The sequence below is a fragment of the Onychomys torridus genome, chromosome 5 (genome assembly GCF_903995425.1).
Source record: "Onychomys torridus chromosome 5, mOncTor1.1, whole genome shotgun sequence".
NCBI lineage: Eukaryota > Metazoa > Chordata > Mammalia > Rodentia > Cricetidae > Onychomys > Onychomys torridus.
This window is the reverse complement of record NC_050447.1, coordinates 16,029,194-16,056,024: the sequence shown is the minus strand read 5'-3', so window position 1 is coordinate 16,056,024 and position 26,831 is coordinate 16,029,194. Positions and strand designations below refer to the sequence as shown.

Below are 26,831 nucleotides of genomic sequence, written 5' to 3'. Positions count from 1 at the left end.
TTACGTTTATATTGCATCTGCTCCTGTAAGCAGCCCCTTATCTATATTTCTGCAAGTAACCCCAATAAAACTCATGGTTCACCAAGTTGGACCTTGGTGGTATCCATACTTTGGTCTGTCATGGGCTCCTCTTCTGGGCTAAGGAGTAGATGTGTGTGTTGTGTCTCTCCAGGAAAAGTTTTGTCACACAAGGTAATTGGCACCTGACCAGGAACACAACAGAACCAAAGACAAATTGGGAAGGAGTGAGTGCACATTCCTACCTATGGAGAGCAAGACATGCAACAGAGGCTGTTGCTAAGCAGCCTGAGGTGGGGAGCATCCACAAAGGAAGTTCCTATAAAGTTGTCCCCTCCTATATGGTGTGTGTTAGTGTGTCTTTGTCCAGTCAGTGGTTGCATAGTTCATGCTATGTTGGTGAGACATTTAACTAAGGCTGAGCCAGCAGGTTAGCAGTGTCTGTGGGAGGAATCCCAGGGGGGCAGTTGTCTGTGTGGTGTGGAGTGGCATGCCTGCTTGATGAGTGGGGTCCCCCAAGTGAATATGGAGATGCCCTGAGAACAATCGAAGGTTTAGAGGAAATCTTGCAGTCTTTGGATCAGCACACACAAGGATCAAGACTGTCAGCAAGCAAGGTTGCCTGGCCTCCATTGTGTGTGGTTAGAAATACATCTGAGGCCAAGATGGCGGCCAAGCAGAAACTCACTAATGTAAAGGAACAATTGCAACCAGAAAGGGAGATGAGACTAGCATCCTCCCAGTTAGCCTCTGACTTGGCAGGTGTATTAGATAAACGAGAGGTTAAGAGAGAAACAGTAAAAGTGATTAAGATACCCCTCAGCCAAAACTTTACTTAAAAAATTTTTGAAAAAAATATGTAATCCAACCTACAGATGGGGGTGGGCATTAACAGTTCAGTGCAAAAACCAGTGTGATCAGAAAATACTCAACACTTAAACTGCTTCCATAGGGGAAACTTTGAAACAAACAATGAAAGAGCCTGTCTCAGCCTGGCTTGTGAGGCCCTGAGACATGGGAGTGGCTGGGATCAGTCTGACTGCTGAGGAGGCAGAAACACTGAGTAATGTGACTTCCCATCCCTCCTTAAGGCAATGGCTGCATAACCTGCGACTGTCTGAAGGAAATCAGTCTCTGATGGGTTGGCTTATTAAAGCCCTAAGAACAATTGCTTATCATCATCTGAAGTTCCCATAATATCAGGAACTGTAGGACCACAGAGGAGGGGCAAATATTCCTGAGGGAACTGGGAATAAGAGAAGCTGTGTTGGAACCCCAGTTCACTGGGTCACATGGACCTATGTGTTGGAACCCCAGTTCACTGGGTCACATGGACCTGTGTTCACAGAGGAGTTAAAGGAAAGACTGCTCCAGCATGGACCTCAGGGCTGGTCTGGAGCCTTAGCGGCTTCACTGAGCCCTTTGGTGAGGCAAGATCTTTATGTAGTAGGGAAAAGGCTTTAGTGGATCTCAGTGACTTAGACCAGCATATGAAGAGGGTTTGTAAGGTGAGAGAATGAAGTAAAGGAGAATAAATTAAAAAATAGATAAATGAATGAATGAAAGAAGGAAGGAAAGTCTGTCTGGGTTACTCAAAAACTAATGTGACAAGATTTGTGTCAAGCTGGGGTTTCTAAGGAAAAAATTAATAAGACGCCACACTGTGAGCTAAGGAGATGCTGGGAGGCTTTGGAACCCAAGGAACAGTTCACAGAAGACTTTGGTGAGAAAACAACACAGGTGAGGATGACCAAGCCTGCCCCAGGGCGGGTAATTATCCTTCCAGAGTAAGGCGGGCACATTTCCCTCCAGCAAAAGGTTATGCAAGGGTGAAGGAGATGGTTTGCCCAACCAGACTGCAATGAATGGATAGGCAATGGATGGATGCAATGGATGCAATGAATGGATCCCACAGTGCTAACCCAGGGATCCAGCAGGTGCAGCGGAGGTGAGCAGCGCTACTCTCACCTTTGACCCCACGCAGATCTGAACAGATTAAGTCAGGCCCGCTGAGTTCATCCAGTGCAGAGAGACACGGGAGGCTCTGTGAAAGAGCTGCAGGGTATGAAAACATAATGGCTCACAAAGAATGACTGAGGGTCCAGGGAGCTAATTAGGTTCGTGCCTCCTATCCATGCTTTGCACGATATAAGTGATGGAACCTTTCCATGCAATATTAACCTTGGCTTATGTTCAACTTTAGTAGCTTGTTAGTTGTGAACTTCTGGGGTCACCTGATGCTTACTGAGAACACGTGACAACAGACTTTCTGAGTGCTTCACCAAGGTATCTTTATAACCTCACTATTTGTTAGAGGATGGTGGCTTAGGATGTTGCCTTGCCCCCCACCCCTGCCCTTGGCTTCTAGAAAAGGTTTTGCTTTATAGCTGACATAATGCTAACCCCTGAGTGTTTTACAGATTTGAGAAGTCATTAGAGAGACATAGAGGTAGAATCTAAAGGAACAAGGATGGGAGCTCAGTCTGCACCAGGTGCAAGGATCCAACACAGCTATAAAATTCTTGAGTAATTACAGAGTGGTAAGATGTATATTATACCTGGCAATGTTATTGACAAAATCCTACAACATCCAGTGCCTGTACATGTAAAGAAGCTACAGGAATCCTGGGTACTCTTGGGACATTGGCAGATTTTCTCTTTCTTTCTTTCTTTCTTTCTTTCTTTCTTTGTTTTGTTTTTTGAGACTAGGTTTCTCTGCATAACACTGGCTGCCTTGGAACTTGTTCTGTAGATCCGTCTGGCCTCCAACTCAGAGATCCATCTACCTCTGCCTCCCAGGTGCTGAGATTTAAGACATGTGCCACCACACCCAGCGATTTTGGCAGATTTTCATACCCCATCTTGCCTAAGCTGTCTGTCTTCTGTATAACTTGATAAAGAGTATTATATAGGATTGGAAAAGAGAGGCTCAAGGGACTTTTGAGCAGGCTAAGATCCTTGTAGAATAGGCTCAACAGTAGTGTGTCCCCTATCCCAGTGTCCCTTCCTGATAGAAATCACCAAGAGGTCAAAAGGCTATAGCTGGTGGCTTTGGCAAAAACAACCTGAACAAACAGTTCCATAGAGTTGTGGTGTCGATCATAAAAAGAAACAAAAGCTATGTAGACAACACTTGACCAGCAACTGTAAGAGTATATAAAACATCCCAGTGGGTCAAGTTCATAACTGGTTCCACCCCAGTGACTGTAAAATCAGCTTACTCAACCAAGGGCTGGATTGAAGGCCTCCTGGCCAAACTGCTTTCTGGTGTGGCACAAAATCAAACTCAACAAAGATGACATCCATACTTCAAACAGTGAAAGGTGGTGTCTACCAGCACTAGTACTAATGTCCTACAGGCTGTCCTAGGACCAGTGTCCTTTAAAGCCACTGAGCATCCCCCAGTAATTGAACCAACAGCTAAAGCATTTAAATCCAAAAGACCCTACATGAGGAGAGAAAGAAAGAGAGGGGCCGGGGAGGGAGGGCAGGCAAGCTTCCAGAGGCTGTAATGAATACAAACCCCAGAGGTGGGCTACATCCCTGTGAGTTCTTGACCAGGAAAGCTCCCGAGGAACCTCAAATAAAAATATTGCTACTGGTGTTGTTGTATGCCAGAACTAGACAGTAAGACCCTACTGCTGAAAACGCTGTGTGTCCATGCTTTCAGGACCACTCCACAAAAGGGAGTTCACCTCTGGTGCTGTAATCCAGTATGGCTGAGGAGGTCATGGGTCCCAGTGGGAAAACAACTTCTATGGTTTTTCTAGATGGATGTAGTGTGCCTGTCCAGCTGTCTTCTCAACGCGTGTTTATACCCATAGATCACTGTTGTGGTCAGCCTCAACTCATAACCACCAGTGAAGCTCCAAAGAACAAGTCACTGTTACTGTGGCATGGTGGCCTGTTTCTTAGCCATGGGTGGACATCTATCTTCTCCTCCAAGGCTCAAAGACATTGCAGAAGGGGGCAAAAAGAACGTAAGAGCCAAAAAAAGAAGTGGAGTGTTGTCAACAGTTTCTTCTGTGGGAGCCCACAAGGGTTTCCTAGTGAGATCTGAGCTTGCTTTACACAGCAGAGCTGAATTAGGGGATGGCCTGACCACGTGCATGGTCTGTACTTGGCCATGCTAAGGGAAGATCTTTTGCTCCACTCCTTGGAATTCCTTTAAAAGCCTATTAGTAAAGACAGAAGGGGCTAGTGGGTTTTGTCCCAGGCCCTCCTGAAGCTATCCTGTGTTTCTATCTGTCTCTCTCTTCTATATTTCTATCTACATATTCCTCATTTCTCCTTGCTCAAGAGTACCCTGGGGGAAAATGTGAGGGCAGGCCTCCCATATTCTTCCAAGACTAAAACATTCCATCCTACAAGAAAGCTCCTTAAGCAGAAAGCTAAACAACTCCAAATAGCTTCAGGAAGTCCCTGAAATTGATCAGATTCACTACACACACACACACACACACACACACACACACTCCAGTGTAAACAACAAAAGCTCAAAGTCCCTCTTAGAGAGCAAAGCTGAGCTACAAAAGAAGGCTCTTGAGACCAGACCAACTGCCTGGGAGAAACAGAAAACAGCCGAGTTGCCTGGAAGAGGTTTAAACCAACTGAGGCACCTGAAAAGGACACCGTCCAACCTACTGAGCTGCATGCAGGCTGGGCAGTGTGCTCTGGGTTCCCAGCTTTGTGAGCTATCCCCCATGCTGAGGTGGGCTTTGGTGAGTCTTTTCTACTCCTTAAGTGACCCCTCATCCATATTCCTGTAAATCACCCCATCATACTCATGGTTCACCAAGTTGGACTTCGGTGGTATGCATACTTTGATATGGCATGGGCTCCCTATCTGGGGTGAGTAGACGTGTATGTTACATCTCCCCAGAAAAGGTTTTGTCACACAACACTTCCACACTGTGTTTGTGGCGATCCTTTGAGTGTCTATGCTTTGCTGTTTCCTGGAGAAATCACTCAGTATTTCTCTTACTGCTGAGTCTGGCACTGCAGAGGCTCCCCTGGAGCTGCAGACTCTGGCAGCACCTACAGGACACATAACTGAGGTCTGTCTGCTTCAGGTCCATGTCAGAGGCACACTTTGTGGTTCTTTTTCCCATGTTCCCAAACCCCACTCACCTTCATACAGCCAGTATTCCAAAGAACTCGAGCTCATGTTGAAATACTAAACTTACTCATGGTCCCACTTGCAGTTGTTGACAGCTGCAATAGTAGCAGCAACCTCACTGCTACAGTCGTAGCATTTATGAAACACATACATATGGCAGCTACTATACTGAGCATGTACATATGGCAGGCGCTATATTAAGCTCTCTACCAGAACTACCTTCCTTAATTCTTTTTTTTAAGACAGGGTTTCCCTATGTAGCTTTGGAGCCTGTCCTGGATCTCGCTCTGTACACCAGGCTGGCCTCGAACTCACAGAGATCCTCTGCCTCCTGAGTGCTGGGATTAAAGGCGTGTGGCGCCACCACTGCCCAGCCCCTTCCTTAATCCTTAAAGCACCTTTCTGGAGCTGGAAGCGGTCTTGCTTTTGGTTCACAGGTAGAAACCTGTAATCTGGAGATTACTCAATTTACCCACTTGATTCCAGAGTCTGTGGTCTTTACCACTGTGGCATGTGCAGGCAATAAATGAAGCAGCAAGCCAATATATCCATGTAGCTAAAAAGAATTAGCAGTGAAGCCAGGCTCTGCCAGCTTCACACAATTCAAAGCCAAAATCAATTGATCAGTCATCCAGGCTTAGCTTATCCATGCAACCTCCCGAGAATGAGGCTACACAATCAATAAAGACCACACCCCACCTCCCAGGAGCAGTGGAGTGCTCCCAGCTCACCAGAGTTCCTCCAGGGACCTGTTCTTCTCCAGCATCAGTGCCAAGGCTTGGGCACCCTCGATGCCAATGTTGTTCCCCACCAGGCTGGACATAACCATGGAATAAACATGAGTCAGAACAGAGAGGGTCCTCAGACATAAACTGACCTATGAAGGGCAAATGACACATTCTAATAGTGTCCCCCATCTTAGACATACTAATTGATTACAGGACCCCTTAAGGCCAGGAGCAGCCTCCAAACCCTCTCCAACTAGGCAGCCATTTTCAGTAGACTAGAAGAGGTCCTTAAGATAAAATATGATTTCTGAGGTGTGAAGGGGGGGAGGTAGAAAGGAAATTGGGGGAGGGAACGGGATGAAAGGAAGGAGGGGAAATTGTGGTTGGTGTGTAAAATAATTTTAAAAGCTAATAAAAGAGAAAAAATAAAAAGATAAAATATCAAGGGTTCAACTCACAGCCTTCATTTTGCTAACAGGGAATCGTGACCCTTAAAGGAGGTGATTCACCTCCAGATCCTCAAGTTTCCTGGTCCCAAACCCAATGGTCTTTCCTCCTTACTCCACTTCCTAATTCAAGGGAGTGCATACCAAGTTCAGTGACCTTCAAAACCATTCCAAGGACCTAGTTTCCCCTATGACAAAGACAAGACACACCTTAAAGCTTACCTGAGCCATATCATGCTCTGGTGACCAGCCACAGCTTCAGCCAGGGCTTGGGTACCTTTGTCACCCACACTGTTGCCCCAAAACCTGAGAAGTCAATAGGGTACACATCAGACATGTGCTGATGTGACTGTGTGGGGCCACTCTACACTGGGGAGTTCTCAGTGGTCTCAGCAAAGTGGACCCACCACCACCTTCTTAGTAAAATGATCAAACTCCACTCAGACTTTTTGGTGATGTTAGAGACTTAATAAAGGCGCCCTCAGTACTGAAGGCTGGTAGACCCACTCTTTGGTGATATAGAACTCACTCTCAACTCTTGGACCCATCCCTTGGTGATGGAGAACTCACCCTCAGTACTGAAGGTCATGGACCCACCCCTCAGTGATGGGAAACTCACCCTCAGTAGTAGTTCACATGGTAGCTTTCACCAGATTTAGTTTTAGTTCAAATTTGCTTCCTGGTACCTTTCACCTAGAAGTCTCTAACTGTTCTCAGAACAATGCTATAACTACCCAGAACAATGCTAACTCCTCCCGGGCAAGCCAGCTTTTCATCTCTTGCTCCTTCTTAATTCCTCTGTTTCTATGCTGTTCAGCTCCTTCGCCTTCTCAGCCATTCTCCTCTGACCTACTGTGGCTTGGACACAGTTCCCACATTCTGACCCAGTGTCACACATGGAGGGACTTGACCTGGAATGTGTATATGTACAGATGAACAAAGACAGCTGCCCTGGGCTGGCAAAGCACTTTCATTCACTATGTGAAATAGTTCAGTTTGATTGTCAGCTTCATTGGGCTGAAAAATATTTAAGAGATAAAGCCCACCTCTGCAGGTGTCAGTGAGAGTACTTCCGGCAACAATCTGATGGTGTGAGGGTGTGACCTAGCCAGTAAACAAATCCCTTGATGGATTTATAATGTGACGTTGATGGGAGGTGGTGAAGTAGGAGTATGGCCCACGGAAGAAGAAGATCAGCTGGGGTATGTCCTTGGGCTGTGTATTGCCTGGGTCTCTTCCTACATCCTCCCTCCACTTGCTGATCTATTTGATGAACTAGAACCAGCCAACCAGCGGGATGCTCTGCAACTCTTCTTAAAGTAGGGTCATACTGTCTGAAAGATGCCCAGACTATGTTGTGAAGCAAGAGGAAGGGCCAGGCTTACAGAACAGTCTGCATCCTATGAGAGTGTTGGAGTTTCTGGTGCAATCCCTGGCCCAGACAGGAGTCTTTAAGAAACTGTTAAGTGGGACATAAATGTCCAGAAGTGGCTGGTGAGCCCTCAGGCAGAAGGGAGCTCCATGGGGCCAAGACCTCTGTGGCTGCTAACACAGCTAGAAAGGGTGCTGGCTTCAGATGAGCAGTCTCTTTCCCGCCTCACACTGAGTTCAGGGCACCTATCCTGCCAGAGCAATGAGTCAAAACATCCGGGCCCCATAATTACTCTCTCCCTACATCTTGGATTCCTCAATCCCCAGTTCTTGACAACTGACCTGTCCCTTGGAAGCACATTAGATATGTCATTTTGTCCCTGGTGTCCTTGAGAAGCACAGAGTACTTGTGAGGGCAACCCAGTCCCAAGCACCCCTGAGAACTAGGAGGCTCAGATCCTCAGTTCAAGGCACAGCCCTCTCCTACCTCCATACCGTGAATTTCCTACTTACCAGGTGAGGAGGTGAGCAGAGAGGCAGCTCAGAAGCAGCCTAGCACCACCCACGCTCACCCCAGCCCACCCTTCCGTCTGGAGCTAAGGCTGCCTGTGGGCTCTTCAGGTGAAGTGCTCGCCTGCCCTGAAATCTTTGAAAGCCATGCATTTCTTCATGTGGACCCTCCATCATTGAACCCAACCTACCCCAGGAACTTCAGGGAGGTGTTGCTCTTGAGCCCCTGGGCCAGCACCTGAGCTCCAGCAGCCGTAATGTGATTGTTCCCCAGCCTGAAAGGAAGACGAAGTTCAAAGAAAGTGCAGCCGGCTGGTGCCTGGCCTCTCCCGGGGCGCGGGGCGCGGCAGCGACAAGCTGTTCTGCAGAGTTTACTGACATCTTGACTCCCACCATGGTTCCTGCCCACCTGGACTTGGTTTTTCCAAACAGACTTGGGCAGGGGTCACAGCCGAAAGCTGTCCTGGGAGCTGGTTTCCCTGGGAAACTGTCACATCTTTGCTTCTTGGTTTCAGTCATCCTCAGTCTACACCCCGGTACGCCCCTCCCTCGTGACTTCAAACCCACTGTCATCGTGGAGTGGTACTGGCCTGAAGGGGCTGGGAAGGGAGGCATCAGGAGGGTTCCCTGACCACACTGAGGATGCTGCAGGAGGGAAGAAGGCGGGACCAACAGGCTGCAGCAATTAGCAAGGACAAGATCACAGGCTCTAACATCGCTGAATCTAGTCCCCACTCCCACCCCTACCGCAACAGTTCAGAGCTGTCACCCAAGACAAGCCTTCTGAAATAAATACAATTTCATCTTTTCAAGGCACTTTAAGCCGCTCTAGCTCACAGCAATATTAGGGTAGGTATGACCATCTCATTCCAGAAAGCGTGTGGCACCAAGAAAATACCCCAAGACCTCTGCTGGGCAAATTAGTTTTGAGAGCACCCCAGTGGTTTCATGAACTCTCTCGGAGCTGCACCAAAGTCCAAAATACTTCCTCCCATCCATCTTCTTCAAGCAAGGTCAGTCCCCAGCCTCCACATCTCCCTCCCCATTTTCCCACCCGTGGGCATTTTCTGCTCATATAATCCCTACTTTGAGGACTGAACTAACATAAGGATGCGCAAGCTGGAAGCTTACATAATTTACCCACGATCCTTCAGTCTCTGAGCTTACTATATAAAGCATGTACTGTACCAGCTCTATGTGTGTTAACTCCATCGTGACAGCCTTTCAGATGGCTGTAACTATGATCCACATTTTAAGAAAAGAGATAGAGACAAAAACATTATTGGACCCAAGGTCATGCAGCTAATACGAATTCAAATCTCTGGGTTTCTAGAGTTGAACCAGAAGTCAGCCTAGCTCCAGGGCCCCTGCTTTCAGCCACAATGAAAGCACCATGTGCTGGTCACAAACCTAGGCCTCTGGTTCTGCGTCCCATAGCCCATGCTACCCACAGACTTCCCTGGACTGCTGGACCAGGTGAGTCTTGGGGAGCAGGGGACAGTGGTAGAACAGAGCTTTCTATGCAAAGTAGTACCTGTGGCCTTGGCCTTCATAGCCCTGTCTGAGATGAGGTAAATGACCAGATTTTAAAATGACATCCCTCATCTCCAAAGGCAGCCAGCTAGTAGTAGTAGTAGTAGTAGTAGTAGTAGTAGTAGTAGTAATAATAATAATAATAATAATAATAATAATAATAATAATAATAGAAGTGGTTCTTCACTGTCTTTGCTATTGCTTCACAAATCTTAAGAGGCATGACTATCAGAGAGAGAGAGACTGGAGAAAGAGGCACCAGGGACTTGGGGTGCATCTGTTGATCTCTGGGTGGAATCTCAAACCTTGCCTGATGAGAACTGAGGAAGCTCTGGGGGCAGTCCAGCAACTGGGTACCACAGTTGTGATAGCAAGCACGGGTTCATTGTACATGAGAAAGAACTTGCAATCTTCATTGACACTGAGTGGGGAGAAAGACTTAGAAACTCCCCACCCTAGGGACCAAACGTCCAAGAGACAGGGCTCCTCAGCCTCAGTAGTGCAGAGCAAGCCATGGCATGTGAGAAACAAGCACAAAGCGAGACCCTTTCCTCGATGCAGTCAAGGGTCACCAGCCACTGTGGGTCACCCCACGGTCCAGACCAGATCACCTGAACTCAGCTATGGGAACATCAGACTCAGATAATAAGGGAAGTCAGCACTCACCTCAAAGACAAGAAGTTCTGCCTGTGTGCAAGGAGCTTGGCCATGGAGGAGGTGCAGCCATCCGTGAGTTTGTTGTTGAAGAGCCTGCTGGGTTCCAGGGAAGATGGAAACAAAGCACATGACCAGCAAGCTAACCAGGGTTTGTATCTTCCTCTCTTCCTAGGAGCCACCTTGCATCCTCCAGCCAGGTCACCACCCCATCACCCACTCATAGCTGCCTCAGTGGCCATGCCCAGTCCAACTCACGCTAGCTTCTGCAGCTGCTCACAACGAAGAGCATACTCAATGAGTGTGCAGATACCTCGATCTGAGATATTGTTATCTCGCAAACTGAAAAAAACATGGATTCAGTTAAAAGTAGAGCTGGTAAGAGAAAACCCCAAAGAGACTCTCACCTCCAAAACGACAACCTTACTATGCTTCTGGGAAACAGGACAAAGCACTCTGTGCCCCCTCCTCCCTGGCCAGAGCTGATGGTAGGGGACAGTCCAAGAAGTGGGGAGACCTTGAGCCTTGACTAAAGAACACTGGGGTCTTTGAGAGGCCATGGAGTTAATTCCAAGCCCAGTTCCCATCTCTGCAGATGGGTAGTGATCATGACAATCATCCCACATAAGGCTGTGAGGTGGAAAGGAGCTGACCCATGGGAGAAGCAGCCAGAACGGGACAGAACCACCTAGCAAGCAGATGGCAGACCAGCTAGATAAACACAGCGGCTCAAGCCTTAGAAACATTCCTGGGTTCATGAGCACCATTCACCTCCCTTTGCCCAGCAAAGGCCTGCTAGTGGGCAAGCCCCTCCAGCTCCTCTAGGGACCCTGGATCACAAGGTCATCTGAAAGCTTTCCTAAAGTACAGCTTCTCAGGCATCGACATGGAACGGGCAGCCCAGGAACCTGTACTCAATGAAATCAGAATCCTGTATACTTTAACGACCATGCCCACCATTCTTTACCATCAGGCAAACTTGAGTAGTCTTGGCTAGACAGTTACCAGCTCAGGTGTCTCGTCTGGATGTCCTGACCTGAATCAGCTATTCACTAACTGTCCAAGTTCAATTTCTATTACTGTGATAAAACACCATGAACCAAAAACAACTTAGTGGAAGCAAGAATTTATTTTGGCTTACGGTTCTAGAAAGATAGGCATCTATCATGGCAGAGAGGCATGTCATTAGGTAGGCACAGTGGCCAGAGCATGAGAGCGTCCATCTTCAATGGTAAGCACAAAAAGAGAGTGAACTCCAGGTGGTAGGAGTCTTTAAACTCTCAAAGCCCACCCTCAGTGATATACTCCTGCCAGCAAGGCTGTACCTCCTAAACCTCCCCAAACATCACTGCTAACTGGGACCAAGTGTTCAAATACCTGCCCTATGGGGGCGTCCTCATTCAAACCATGAAAATTGCTAGCTGCAGCTCCCTCCATCTACAAGAAAGAAATGACCACCCTCAGTAAACTGTGCCCATACAGCCCCCTGAGCACCGTACATGGAGGAGCCCACTGAAATCACAAGCACATCCTGCGAACCAGGCATTGCTCTACGGACTTCCCATCAGTAACGTCGTTACTCTCAGCCCAAGCCCGTGCAGTAGATCCTACATTATGTCCTCAAGAGAGACTATGAAGCACAAAAAAGTGACCTGATTTTGCTGAGATTGCACAGTGCTGGAGGGGTGAGCCTGGACAGTCGACTGCCAGCCTGCCCCAAGCACAGCACTATGCAGCCTCCCCAAGGCTTTTCTCGGGCTCTCGGAGAAGTGGCTTTCAAGCTGCAGGTTGCATGACCTATTAGTGAGTCCCACAGACAATTCTGAAGGTCCTGAGCAGAATTTGAAAGCTGACATAGAACAGGTAGAAGAAAGCAGAGTGAGCTGGCGCTAATAAGGGAAGTCATTTCACAGAGTTCTTGTTTTAATTCTACGTGCCTCCACCTGTGCACTCTCTCTCTGAGTGGAAACTGAAACCATCACCCTAGAGGCAGAGAGAGCAGAGTCTAAAGAAACCTGCATAGGAGCACTTTGCAAGTAGGGTTTCTTAGAGACGAGGATTTCAGTTGGCATGGAAACCCTTCCAGTGGGGAAGATGCAGACTCACACCGTGGGAGCAAAGCCTGCCCCTTCTTCCCTTCCACTTTCTTTCCTCCCTCTTCGTGGCTGTGCAATGTACACACTCTTCACACACACACTACACACACACACACACACACACACACACACTACACACACACACACACACACATACACTACACACACACTACACACACACACACACACACACTACACACACACAACACACACACACAACACACACACTACACACACACAACACACACACTACACACACACACACACAACACACACACAACACACACACACACACACACACCACACTACACACACACACTACACACACACACACAGGTTCACTTTGACACACATTTTTGGAGATGTTAGTCCTTTAGTTGGCCTCATTGCTTTGCAGCCCATGTCGGGGCATCACATCATAACCAGAAGGTGATGGAGGAAAAGAGTGTGTATCTCCAGGCAGGGAATAAAACATAAAGGAATGAGCTGGGTCTCCTATAACCCATTACAAGGACACACTTCCAATAACCTACATACTTCCCACAATGTTGTAAAGACAACACCTCCCAACACATGGATCCCCAAGGGACATACATCCATACATAGCAACCACTCAAGGCACAAGAAGCTGACTCTTACATATTCTCACAGGGTAAGACTTCTGGTGTTGGAGTCAGCAGCTACACAGCTACACAATTTCCCAGGCCCAAAGCCTGAGCCTATGGGGACAGGAATTACTGCAGCCCAGGAATCTCCTAAACAACAAGCATCTTTACATGATACTGGTTTGACCACCAGGAACTCAAACCAGGTCAGCCCTCCCTTTCTCTGAAACAGACAGACCCACAGCCTCCCAGATCCCTGGGCCCATCAGCATGCCACAAGATCATAGAAACATTCTTAATCACAGAGAGTGAATCATTTAAACATTCCAGAGATGGGTGCTGAGCCTGGTAGACTGTATCTGAAACTCCAGTACTGGAGGCAGAAAGATCACAGGTTTGAGATCAGCCTGGACTGGTTGAGGGCTCATTAAAAAAAAAAAAAAAAAAAATCCAAAGATGACATGCTGAGGGTCATCCAGGCCAGTATATCTGATCTTCTGAAGTTCATGGTTTGAAAGTATAGATTCACTGTCAAGGAAGGTGCACACTCATATTTCCACCAGAGCAGCTTCCACAACCAGGTGTGCAAATTCTCAGTTAAAGTATCTTGTTGCTCGCTTCCTGGGGAAATGGAACACGGTACAGGGTACAGACCATGTCCACTCATTTCCCTAGTCAGGTCCATATTCTTCTCTTAGCTCTTGATGCTAGGAGGCAGATACCCTAAGATGACATCAGGCGGGCTCAGCCTCCCTACTGGGCTCAGTTAGCGGAAGCACAATACTGGAAAGGCAAAGGGGCAGAGAGAAAGGGCCAGGCTGTCTAACCTCAGATGCATCCCTTCCTAATTCCCATCCACAAGTCTGCAGTCGTTTCCAGACTTTCTTCCTATTTCCCAACTTAAGGGTAACATCTGTTTCCTCAAGACCCAGATGGAACTATTCATATTTCTAGTATATAGTTATTATATACAATAGAGATCTATATTGACTCCATATACTGTACATTAAATTGTGTTATAAACTTGTAACCATGGTCCCTGTGTAAGAGTAGTCAGATTACCACACACTTTCACGCAGGTGTCTGTGTGTTGTGGCTTTGTCTCAGAGCAGATAAGCTATCCTAACACCCACAGGAGTCTTGCCTTTTGCAAGTTCAACTAAGGTTATCTGCAAGGAGCGCCAAAGCCTCAGGAGGCTGTTTCTAGATCTTAACTGTAATGTACAACTTCCTCTTTCTGATAGGCTCTAAAAAAATAGCAGATTGGGGTTGGGGATTTAGCTCAGTGGTAGAGCGCTTGCCTAGCAAGCGCAAGGCCCTGGGGTCGGTCCTCAGCTCCAGGAAGAAAAAAAAAAAAAAGCAGAGTGTCCCTTCTCAAGGCAAACAAGAAGGGTAGTTGGGAGCTTCAATCATGCTGGTCTCCAGGCCTGGGCATACCCTCTGCCTATGTCTGACTCCAGACATGGAAAGAGGTCCACACATTTAAGAGCACAGATGTTCCAAAGAGCAGAGCCTTGTGTTTCAGCCACGCAGCAGAAAGCAATATGGGTCATGGAAAGTTCTCCAACAGCTTTCTCTCAAGACCCATCTTGGTGAGATTTTAAAGACTCTGACGGGGTTCAAATCACTTCTGATTTGAAGCAGTCCCCAGTACAGACACAAAACTTGGCATGGGACCTCCCTCAAACCTTTCCCAGAGCATCAGCAGTGCAGCCACAGACAGGGACCAGGAAGGCATGCTTTGTGAAAGCCATGCTTGTTTCCTGTACGATTCTGAACAAGTTCCTTGACTTCTATGAGCCTCAAGTAGAGGATCATGAGGGTGCTAAGCCCAGCGTGGTTGTGGGGATGAATGAGATCATTCTGAAAAGTGGAGCACAGTGTCAACTATGCAATGGCCAATCTCGATTGTCAACTTGACACACCTGGGGAGAGGAAACCTCAACTGAGGAATTGCCTCCTCCATCGGCTTGGCCGGTGGGCATGTCTATGGGACATTTTCTTGATTGCTAAATGATGTAGGAGGGCCCAGCCCACAGTGGGTGATACCATCCCAAGGCAGGTGGGACCTGGGATGTATAAAGCAGCTAGCTGAGCAAGCCAGAAGAAGCAAGTCAACAAGCTGCATGCCTCCACAGTTTCTTCTTCACACGCTTGCCCTGGCTCCATAGATGATGGATGGGAACCTTCAAGATGAAATAAACCCTTTCCTCCTTAAGTTGTTTTTGGTCAGAGTATTGTATCACAGCCACAGAAAACAAACTGGGCCAATAGCTATTGTTATCTGTACTGAAACTGAGCTCCAGAAGAGGAAAGGGTCTGGCTGGTGTATGAGGAAGGGTCACAGACCTGGGATTGGGCCCCAACTTCTGAATCCCAACTCTGTGTTAGGCTTCTACATCTAAACTTGACAGTAGCATGTGCCCACAGGCCCAACCAGCAAGAACTCATCACACTCACTACAGAGCTGTGCAGACACCAAGGCAGGGCAGCAACTGTTCCACTCCAACATCACCAACAGAGTTGTGGTCTAGCTGCAGGGCCACAGGCCGCTGGAGGTGCCGCAGCACAAAGGCCAAGGCAGCACACTCAGCAGGGCCCACTCTGCAAAAGGTCAACTTCAGGTGTCCAATGTCCAAGCGACGTACGGCCTCCTGTGCCAACTGCTCCTCCTGCATCTCATACAAGCTGCGGATGAGCCAAATGAAGCCAGGCATGGCATGCATGCTCTTGGCCTCACCAGGCACAGCAGGTGGGATGTTGTGGAAGTGTTCACGAAGGCTCTGAGCCAGACAGGAGCGGATACATGCCTGGCGCTGGAGTAGAACCCTCTTAGAGATCTGGCATGCGGTCAACAGGTCCCGATGTTCCTTGGACAACAGACCCGCTAGGAAGGCTGCTGTGATCTGCAGGTTGTGTGGCTCAGCCTTCTGTAGTAAAGCCACTTCACTGCCCTTCTTGACTCTGGAGCCCTGGATACACAGACTGGGCAGCAGCCTACCCAGCAGTGAGTTGCCCAGCCGGCCACAGCTGAAGAGGTGCCTGAGTGAGGCTGCCGATGTGTCCACACTGACTGCCAAGTAGAATGCGGCAAAAAAGCACTGGAAGGTGATGTGCAGGAATTCCAGGGGTGCCTTGCTCCCAGGCACCACACTTTGGGCCGGTACCAGGAAACCAAGAGAAATATCCTCAGAGTCAACCTGTGCTGCCTGGAGCTGCTGGACTGAGAACACATAGCAGCTCAGGGCCAGGCCCCGGAGAGCCAGGTGGCCAAGGTGCAGGAGGGTAGGGAGCCAACTTCGAAGGAGCTCAGGTCCCAGGCCAGGAGGGTAGGTATCTGGAGGGGAGGCATGGAGCAGGAAATGCTGTAGGATCAGGAGGTACATGTCTGTGCTGGTCGTGGGGAACCCCCCGTTCTGCAGCAGCAGTTCCTGGTGGCATCTGGACACCATCCAAGAGAAGACAGGGAGGTGGCACAAACCATGCAGGGCAGATGTGGCTTGGAGCAGGTGGATGAGGCGGTCTGCCACTCCAGGTTCCCGGTGGTGCTTTCTCAGGTACAGTTCAATGCCCTCTTCCGAGAAGCCCTTCAGGTGGCATTCTGTACGGACAAACTTCCGGAGGAGCGCTGACACAGCATCTGGGCGACTGGTCAGCACCTTGCAGGCATTCTTCAACAAGTTCCCCTGAAGAAGATTGAAAAGCAGCGTCTGGACTGACGTGGGGTCAGTCGGAGAGCAGTGACGCTCCCGGTCTGTGAACCGGAACTTGAACTCATCCAAGCCGTCAAAGGTTAACAGGACACGGTCAGGATGGTCAAGGAGGAATTGGAAGACATCATGCTGACCAACATCGGGCCAACAGCAATGCTCAAAGAGCAGCGTCCTTAGAGACAGTGGTTTGCCCATGCACTGCAGCTGCCGGCAGCTGAACGGGAAGACGAAGAGAAACTCCTGGAAGTTCTGGCCGGTCGCCCACAGCAAGTGCAACCGCTGTAGGAGAGTACTCTTGCCGCTGCCTGCCTCCCCCACCACCAGGACAGTGTCTGCATCCTTGTTCAGGTGGCCATGGGTACCAAAGAGTTCCTCCAGGCCCAGGATGGCAGGGCTCTTCTGCAGGGCCCCAGCCCTGCCCACCTCTGTCCGCAGCTCCAAGATGTTCTCTGTGTATATATCCTCCAGGCAAAGATTGTCTGACCCATCGTAAGTACTGAGGAAGCGAGACTGAGCTGCCACCATGGTCCTCAGCTTCGATACGAACCTTTGACACTCAGCAGCTGGGATATAGAAGAGGCAAATGAGGGTGGGATCGTGGTCATGATGGGACCTATGCAGAGAATAGCCTACATGGGGGATGTGATTCGTGGCTCAGAGGGAAGAGCTGGTGGGCATCTATCCTATCTTGTCCACTTATAAACTGTGGGCTTTGGGGACAGCCACGGAAGCTTCCTAAACCTGATTCTTCCCCCTGCAAAGCAGGGAAGTGTCAGAGAACTTTGGCATGAGATGCATGGCACCCGGTAAGTATAGCATCCAACACAGAGACATGGGCCACTGTCATACTTAACATGCGCACCTGAAAGCACCTGGGAGGGTATGGCTCACAGGGTATGTAGCCTGATTCTATATTCCTGTTGGGCGGCCTGAGAGACAATTCAGACTCTACTGCCAGTTTCTGAAGGAAATTAGGTGACAGGGCTTAGGTGTCCACTTTCTGAAGTCTGACACCTGGGCCCACCACCTGCTGGCAAGCTACTTGGCCTTGCTAGGACCCAGTTTTCTTATCTATAGAAATAAAGCCTTAATTTGAAATGTCCCCACAAGCTTAGGTGTCTGAATGTTTGGTCCCCAGCTGATAGGACTGTTTTGGTAGATGTGGAACATTTAGGAACAGGGCTAGCTGGCTGACATGGTCCACTGCGGGTAAGCCTCAAAGGTTATGGCCTGGCCTACTTCCACGGGAGCTCTCTGCTTCCCATCTGTGGCTGTAATAAAATCAGCCTCTCATGTTACTATTCCTTAGGTCAAACTGCACCAACCACCAATCCTGCTGGCCATGACGGACAGTCCAAAACTGGGAGCCGAAACAAGCCTTCTCTCAAGTTAATTCTGTCAGGTACTCCACACCACAAGAAAAGTGGCCATGGATGGTGTCCAGATCTCTTCCTAGAACCCATGGCTGTGCTACCTTATATGGCTAAATGGACTGGCCAGAATCAGAGGCTGACTCTGGGAACTCAGGGTCACCAGGCGCCTGTGCCAAGTCCTCAACAAGATCTTCTGATACTTCCTGCTCCTTCCTCCTCCTGCCCCTCTGTACTCAGGGCCCTACTGCCAATGCAAAGCACTTCCTCCTGAGGGCTTTAGTTCCCCTTTCAGGAAATAGGGAAGGGCTGGTCAGAGGTTCAGGCTGTCAGGACGTCAGGGGATGTCAACATCATTACCCCATCATGACCTCTATGGCTCCAGTAAAGCCAGCCCATTTGTTCTCAACTCAGAGGCAAGCAAGTTCTTGTCAGAGAGCTCTTAGCCCACCGAAGTATCTGCAGAGCCAAGCAAAGCAGGCGCCCCATACTGGCATCGCTTCTTTTTGTTGTCTTTTTTGATATGGGGCCTCACTATGGGGCCCAGACTAGCAATCTGTCTGCCTGAGCCTCCCTAGGAGCTGGGATTAGAGGCTGTGCCACCACACCCAGCATTCAATGCCTCTTGTTCCCAAAGGGGAGGATCCTTGTGGTTCTTTCTACTCTTTGGCTATGTCAGGAGCACTGATCAGACACCAAGATATACACAGCCTCCTTTCTGATTCCCTGGTTTCCAATGCCAGTCTCCAGCCATCACCAATATTACTAAAAGCTTCAAACAAACCAACCAACCTAGGCCTTGGCAAGATAGCCCATTGGGTAAAAGCACTTGTCATCAAGCCTGACAACCTGAGTTCGATCTCCCAAACCCATCTGGTGGAGGGAGACAGCCAACCACTACAGGTTGTCTTCTGACCTCCACATGCATGCCATGGTGCATTCACATGCATGTGTACAGACACACACACACACACACACTCACACACACACACACAGATAAATAAATAAAAATAAGTAGATAAGTAAATAAATGTAAAATGAAAATAGAGAAAATTAAAGAATATCTCTCATTTTTATTTTAAAGAAAATAAACACAAATTTTACTTTTTTTCCCCTTGAGACAGGGTCTCATGGCTTCTAACTTGTTGCTATGGAAGTTGACCTTGAACTCCTGACCTTTCTGCCTCTACCCACAGGTGTCTGCAACCATGTCCATCTGCTCAATTGTCGTCTTTGGAAGCATCTCGAGTCAGGGAACGGTATAATGCCTATATGGCCAGCTATACTTGATAACATTGTTAGCAAATGCTCACCTAGGGTCATACTGGCTACCACACAGTGATGTCCATCTCCTGCTCTTGTATGAAATAGTTTACACCCGAGTACCAAGCACAGGGCCTCCAGTCATCCTGCCCACAGGCTTTCTTTCACACAGAGGGCAGGGCCAGAATGATAAGCCCATCTGTTAGCTCTGGGCACTTAGTTCACGGACCTTCAGTCCACATTAGCTTCCTCCTCAGTTGTGTGGGAATAAGATGACTGGGAAAGTACCAGGCTTGTATCCTCTCTGCAACTGATGAGTTCTTCTCCCAAGTAGAGAAGTGGGGGCACTACAGTCAGGCCCATTCCCTGTTCCTTTGTGGTGATATCTTATTTGTGCTAAACTGTGGTGATATTTTATTGTATGTTAATAATTAAAATTTGTCTAGAGATCAGATGTAATAGCAAGCCATTAACACAAAAGTCAGACAGTAGTAACACACTTCCTTAATCCGATCACTTGGCAGGCATGGTCTCTGTGTGTTCAAGGACACACCAGGGAACAGCCAAGCCAAGCGTGGTAACACAAATCTTTAATCCCAGTACCAACCCTAGAGACCTGGAGATCTGTATAGACAGGCAGTGACAAGGAAGTGAGGTAGCTGGGCTAAGAGCCAATGAGAGGGAAGAACAGCAAGGCAATAAAAGCCTGGGTAGACAGGAAGTAGCTCTATTGGGAAGCTACAGTAGCATGGTGAGTTAAGGCTAGCTGGTGGCTATCATTATCTCCCTCATCTCTAAGGCTTTCACCCCTATATTTGGCTCTGTGTTTCTTATTTAATAAGGCCATTACAAAATTCGCCCACGTCCCTTGCCACTCAAGTCTCAGTTTACTTATCTGTAAAATGGAACATAGCAATATCCACCTCTCAGGACTGTTGGTAAATGGTAGAGAATGCCCATAAAGTCCATGGCAGGCTCCCTGGCATGTCTCAGCCCTGCCACCCAGGCCTATCGAATTACTCAGCTGGTGAGCATAAACATAGATGAGACTACATTCTCTAAATTTGCCTGGTTATGAATTCCAGATCATGAGAAACTAGGTTTTATAGATTAAGAGATCCCAGCCCCATCTGTACCTGGTGTGGAATGCAGTGTGGACAGCAAGGTATACTCATAGCTGGCTCTGCACATACCATGGCTCCAGTGAACACTGTGTAGTTTAGGAAGCAATGAAGGGGGAGCCACTGTGTGGTCCTCCTTTGAATCTTCACTGCTGCCCAATGAGTCAGGTAGCTGCTAGGCTGCAGAGGGAGAAGCTGAGTCTGGGAGAAGTTGTGCACTAATACGTTAACTGACGTACGCTTTGCTCTTTAACCAGGAATCTGAGTGGACTTCCTTTTCTTTTCTGGTTAACCAAAAGGGACAAATACATACCCTCACGAGGCAGGGGCAGTGAAGGTAATTCCTTGATGTACTGTAGAAGGAAATCGGACAGTCCATTTGCCTTCACTGTGGCGAGATCAAGCAGCCTCCTTGCCTACAGACGAAGAAAAGGCCATTACTCTTTTCAAGAAGACTGATGGAGAAGTAGTGTAGAAAGGCTTCTATTAAAAGTTAGACACCCCTAATCTGAAGACCCCCAAATCCAAATGCCCTTAAATCCCAAACCTTCTGAGTGCTGACATGATGTCACAAATGGAAAATTGAAACGTTGTGTAAAATTGCAATGTGTATATGAAATACAAATGACTTCTGTAGTTAGACATGGGTCAAGCTGCCAAGATACTCATTGTTTATGGAAATATCCTAAAACCCCCAAAATATCTGAAACACTTCTGGTGCCAAGCATTTAAGATGGAAGAAAGTTCACCAGTAATACAATTGTATGCACAGTCCTCTTCTGTCATAATGAGAGCCCAGGAAAAGAACTCCGACGCAAACAATACGTAGTCGTGGTTAGTGAAACAAACACACAGCCAGCCTGGCTCCTTCTCAAAACCCACTGAAAGAAGGAATAGCTAAAATGAAATAAAACGAGACAAAATAAATAAATATATACACCTACCAACCTACAAAAGCAGAAAATGATTCCAGAAGCTTTAGACCACTTGGAAGGCAGGGGGCCGCACCAAGTCCTGTGGCCTGAATGTTTGAACTCACTGTCTGCACAGAACCTACTTTTTCCAGCCTCCACTGTCCCCCTGAATCTGAGTCCTGCACACCCAAATGCCCATCTTCTTCTATTTAATGTGTCCTTAGCACACACACATGCTGGGCACACATCTGGGCACATAGGTCCGGCCCATCGCCTTCCTCATCCCTGCTCAAGTCTCCTCCATCCTTCTAGCTTTTCAGCCCAACATCTGAAGTCACTCGAAGTTCCTTCATCCCTTCTCTGCACTTCATCAGCACATCCTGCGACCCTCACCTTCAAAGAACCAGAATCAGGTTGTCCAACAGAAACAGAGCCCAAGGCATACAAGCAAGTTACACATGCACTGAAGCCTCTTAACAGCCACACTCTTCAGTGACAAGTAATAGGTGCATTTAAGCTTAGTCACAGAGCACACTTAACCACAACATCCAAAATATTGCCATTTCAACACATAAAAATTAGTGAAATGTGTTTTTTTTTTCCTTTTCTGTTAAGTCTTCCATAGCTGCTACATTTAGACTCCTGGTGTGGCCCAGCTGTGTGGCAGTGTACAGAAGCTCCCAGAAGCTGATGTCTACAAGCTATGGAGCCCTGCACACATGAACCCTATTACTGTCCTGCTCCAAGGAATGCTGTGGCTCACCTGGAAACGGCATAACTGCCTCTCTCTACACTGCCCCTGCCTGCAGCCTATCCCTGTGCCACAGCCAGAGGAGAGTGCTTCATAGTCAGAGGTGAATACTTCATAGGTTAGTCAAACCTCACAGGCCTAGCATAAACACCCCAGCTATGGCCCTAGACTAGTAGAGGCCCATGCCCAGTGGTAAGTCCTCAAGATCCAAAGTAGACAAGCATCCTTGCCTGTGACCCTGAGGACCCAGACTGCATCACTTCCTGACCACCTCCTCTTCTTCCCCTTGAATGCTCTCCCTAGCACTGGCCTCCCTCCCATTTAATGAACATGCCCAGTATGTACCTGTTTCAGGACCCTTGCTGACTGCATCTCTGTCTAGAGTACTGCCCCCCACCAGTGTCTGCCTAACTCCCTCACCCACTTTAAGTCTTCCCTCAGATTCTACCTTCTTAATGAGAACTCTCTAACAACCCTATGGGAAAATGAAATTACTACTTCCCACCCTGGGAACTCTCAACAGACTGGGTCCAGTCCTTTACTAACTGTATGTGGCACCTTCCAAACTATGGTCTGTTCCCAGCTGAAGTGAACATCTCCACAACAGGTTTTCTGTTTTGTTTACTGAGGTAGTCCCAAACAGAGGCAGTATGAAAGGACTCACTGGATGGATGGATGGATGGATGGATGGATGGATGGATGGATGGATGGGTGGGTGGGTGGGTGGGTGGGTGAATGGATGGATACATGGGTGGATGGTAGAAGAATCCTGAAGGCTAAGTCCTAAACCAAGAATGTTGTTGTTGAAAAGTGTGTCGTGTGCACCCTACAGTCTGCCAAGAGCTCTGCCATGGCAGCATCTAGTATGCCTGTAACACAAGGAGACAGTGAAAATAAGGAACAAGTCAAAGGCTTTACGAATGACATGGATCATCAGGCTTTCTTCCCCACTCCAAACCATACCTCTGCCTGCCATGGCAGTCTGGAGGTCTGCATTCTGAAAGGATGAAAGAGGATCCCAGGACTGGGAGAACCCAGGCACAACTAAAGAGTGGCTGCCACATCCCAAAGCCAGGGTTCAAATGACCACCTGCAAAGTAAGTGCCAAGGCTACCTTGCCACTACCCAAGCCACTCATCTCCAGGTTCCTAGACCTTTGCAATCAGACCTTCACCCCAGGCAGGAGGCTCTCTATTTGAGGGGAAAGTCTATGGACAGAAGCACTGTCATTTCCTGACCATCTATTGTAGAAGCCACAGTAGAGAGGTTTTACCCACTTGCACAGTGAGTTTCAAAATCTGTCATTTTAATACTAAGACAGACAAGCAAGGCTTACCCATGCCCAAAAAAAACCCGTCAAATATAGGAGATCAGAGCCAAGTTAGTGGGGAAGGGAAAACAACTTGAAGGGTTCAAAGGTTTGTGCAGGGAGAAGGTGATATCCCTAACACGAAAACGTATGTAGTATGAATAAAGCAATCCCACCAGCCGTACAAACAAAAAATCCAACTATTATTATCTTTCTGTCTACATCAAAGATTTCATCCCTAAAACAAGAACAAGACACTGTAGTAAAGGAGCAGAAAAAAAGAGCCTTACACACTGCAAATGTTAACTCAAAGGTGGAAACTTCAAGAGTTCAGAGCTGAAAATACCATGCAGAAAACAGCACAAAGTTGGACTGTTATACAGAGAAACCCTGTCTCAAAAAAACAAGAAAGAGAGAGAGAGAGAGAGGAGAGAGAGAGAGGGAGAGAGAGAGAGAGAGAGAGAGAGAGAGAGAGGAGACAAGAAGAAGGAGGAGGAGGAGGAGGAGGAGGAACACTATGTTAAAATCACCATTAGACTCATCAGATGACTTTCTCAAGCACAAAGATGTAAGTTTCTGAATTTAAGCAGCCTCTTGAATGTCCAGCACTCAAGGTAGATGATTACAAAATTTCAGTATATCATGGACTAAAAGAAACTTTGACTAGTTTCAGGAAGAGATAGAAAATGGTCTTTGAGGTCTTCGTGGCAGCACTAAACAGGGAAGATAACAGAGTAATGCCATCAAAATTCCGATGGAAAATGATTGCCAGAATATTTGTTTGTTTACAGTGCTGGGGATAAAACCTGAGGTACCACACTTTAGCTCTCTACTACTCAGGTATAGCTCCAGAGCTCTTCTTACTTTGAGGCGGGGTCTCACCAAATTGACCAGACCATCCTTAAACCCTCACTCTCCAGCACACACAATCCTTAACATTTGGTCCCCTCCTGCCCAGCCTCCCAAGTAGCTGGGATTACAAATGTGCCACTAGGATTTTATCCCTAATCAAACTGTCAATCAACTATGTGGGAAGCTTTAGACACTCAGAAAACTCAATTCCTAAACCATCTGTCAAAACAAACAAACAAAAACAATAGACTAGAGGACATATGGTCTACCAAAATGTAGTAAATTCGTCTAGTCAGCTGAGGACAATGGTGTTATCCACAGAAGTGCTGACCTGTTCCCAGGAGTCAGAATCGGCTTTAATGCGCTCAGAGCAGTCTGGGCAGCACAGCCCACTTCCTCAGACCACATTCCCAGTGATCCTTCCCACATGCCTCACATATATTCTACCTGATGCTGCAGCTTGAACAAGCAGGATTTCCCCAGACTCACCAATGACCTTGTCACTGACCTACTAGAAGGTCCTTGACAGACTCCCAAGGAAGGAGAAGACAGAGAAGAGCCTGGTAAGTTACTGTGACCTGGGATTCTCTATCTAAGAAGAAAAGGCAGTGTTGCTGTTTTCTGGCATAATTATGTTTAGCTTGCTACTTCATTTTTTTAAAACAAAATATACTGTTTGGAAATTTCCATCCAAAAGACATAGAAACCATAAAGAAGAGTGAAGGAATGATTAACAGACAAGTCAGATCATTGGTTGCCTCTACTGGTTACATCTGAAGGGCAGGGCACCAATAACAAGCAGTTTCTTAATCTGGATGTGGACCTATGAAATGTAGACATATGAAAGGTATACACTATTTTGTAGGAATGGTATATTTCCCAATTTGAGACTATTTAAGTTGATACTATGACAGGAGCAAGTAAGTTAGAGCTCAGTCTGTCACCTCAGGCCTGCTGGCTTTAGCATCTGCATGAGTCACACGGACAGCTGGTATCACAGTTGGCGTTGCCAGCCTGAGGTTTCCCAACAACTGTTATCCCCAGCTGAGCAAAACTACAGGATGCTTTCGAATCTTCTGACACAAAGGGAAGTGTACACTCCCTGGAAAGACACAGACCTAGATTCAGTTTCTAGCTAGCCCTTCCCAAGTGAGCAGTTTGTTCTTCATTCTCAACAGACTCAGCCTTCATCACTGGAAGGATGGAGGAGGGCTTAGCTGGGCTACTAGAGCTGGCCCAGCGCCTGGTGCACACCTGCCCTGTGTACACCTTTCCTGCACCTGCTCAGGAAACAGGGACAAAGGGGGCTCTTTAGTTTGCAATCCACTTTATTCCACAATGTGTTTTCAGCCCCCAACCTTCAACCAATGCTAGGCACCTCTAGAAAGAAGTTAAGAGGTTAATACTAGAGACATGTTAGCTGGAAATACTGTAAGTGCCACCTACACTGAGTCAGATTGAGCCACTGAGGGAAAGAAATCCAGAGGTCCCGGAATGCTAAAGGGAACTAAGAAAAAGTAGATTCTAATCATTTAACTTCAGGCTGTGGGGCCCCTTTTCACCTCCAGATCCTCAGACTTGCTATCCACTGTCCCACCCCTCAGCTCACTCCCTCATTGTCAGTGTTGGCTTCTGCTGTCCACAGAGTCCCTCCTTCCTTTTTTCCTTTGGACACAAGATCTCACCATATAGCCGTACCCAGCCTAAAACTCATAGAGGGCTGGGATTAAAGGTGTCCGGCCCTACTTCTTTCTTGGGATGGGGATCTTTGCTCACTGAAATCCAGCCTTTCTCCTTTCCAGCAGATTAAAGGCCCCTCTGTCCTGTTGCATCCCATAAATTTGGGTAAGATCATGCTCTCCTTTCTGTTTCTTTCTGGGTATCTACAGGCACCCACTGACTGCTTCTTTGGCCTGTGAGTTATCCCAATTCTTTTCTTAGACAATCTTGATACTTTTGGTATTCATGCTCCCATCTCCTACAAGACCTAAGAATCTGGTGGCATTCTTCAAACCCTTGGGAGAATCTCTCCCTGGACACACTGCTGAACACTAGGTCAAAGGTGATGAGCTCCAATCTGGTAACTTCTGTGTGAGCTGATTCTGACCTCATGAACGGTCACAGGGGGCACCAAGAAGGGAATGCTAACGGAAGGCACACTGGGCATATCTTCAGGACCCACGTGCACTAGTGAGAAGGCCCAGGTCAAGTGTGATCTGTAAAGATTTAGCCACCTTGAGTAGCTTGAAAGCAACTCTGCAAACAGAGATGCTCCCTTCATCCACCTCAGCCTTTGCTCATCTAAACACACCTGAAGTCCAACTCACCCGTCCTTGCACCGAAATGTAGTTTTAATCACTTATTTCATCAACAAGTATTGACCAAACACCTATCACATGCAAGGTTCTCAACACAGCCAACTTTAACACAGAAAGCCTGGCATATGGTAAGCCTCATA

The 26,831-nt window shown here is 47.7% G+C and overlaps 1 protein-coding gene across 5 annotated transcripts in view; it reads right to left on the bottom strand.

Moving 5' to 3' along the window:
• Nod2 (nucleotide binding oligomerization domain containing 2) overlaps positions 1-26,831 on the bottom strand; it is a 48,477-nt gene that overhangs the window by 7,439 nt on the left and 14,207 nt on the right. For 3 of the 5 annotated variants that reach the window (XM_036188248.1, XM_036188247.1, XM_036188246.1), the window contains exons 3-9: positions 20,861-20,963; positions 15,541-17,356; positions 10,638-10,721; positions 10,392-10,475; positions 8,384-8,467; positions 6,534-6,617; positions 5,869-5,952 (exon numbers count right to left, since the gene is read on the bottom strand). In XM_036188248.1, coding sequence (XP_036044141.1) covers positions 5,869-5,952; positions 6,534-6,617; positions 8,384-8,467; positions 10,392-10,475; positions 10,638-10,721; positions 15,541-17,356; positions 20,861-20,963 — 2,339 coding nt within the window. Of the gene's footprint in view, positions 1-946; positions 953-5,868; positions 5,953-6,533; positions 6,618-8,383; positions 8,468-10,391; positions 10,479-10,637; positions 10,722-15,540; positions 17,357-20,860; positions 20,964-26,831 lie in introns of all 5 variants that reach the window. The other 2 variants (XM_036188249.1, XM_036188245.1) reach the window with 2 other exon arrangements.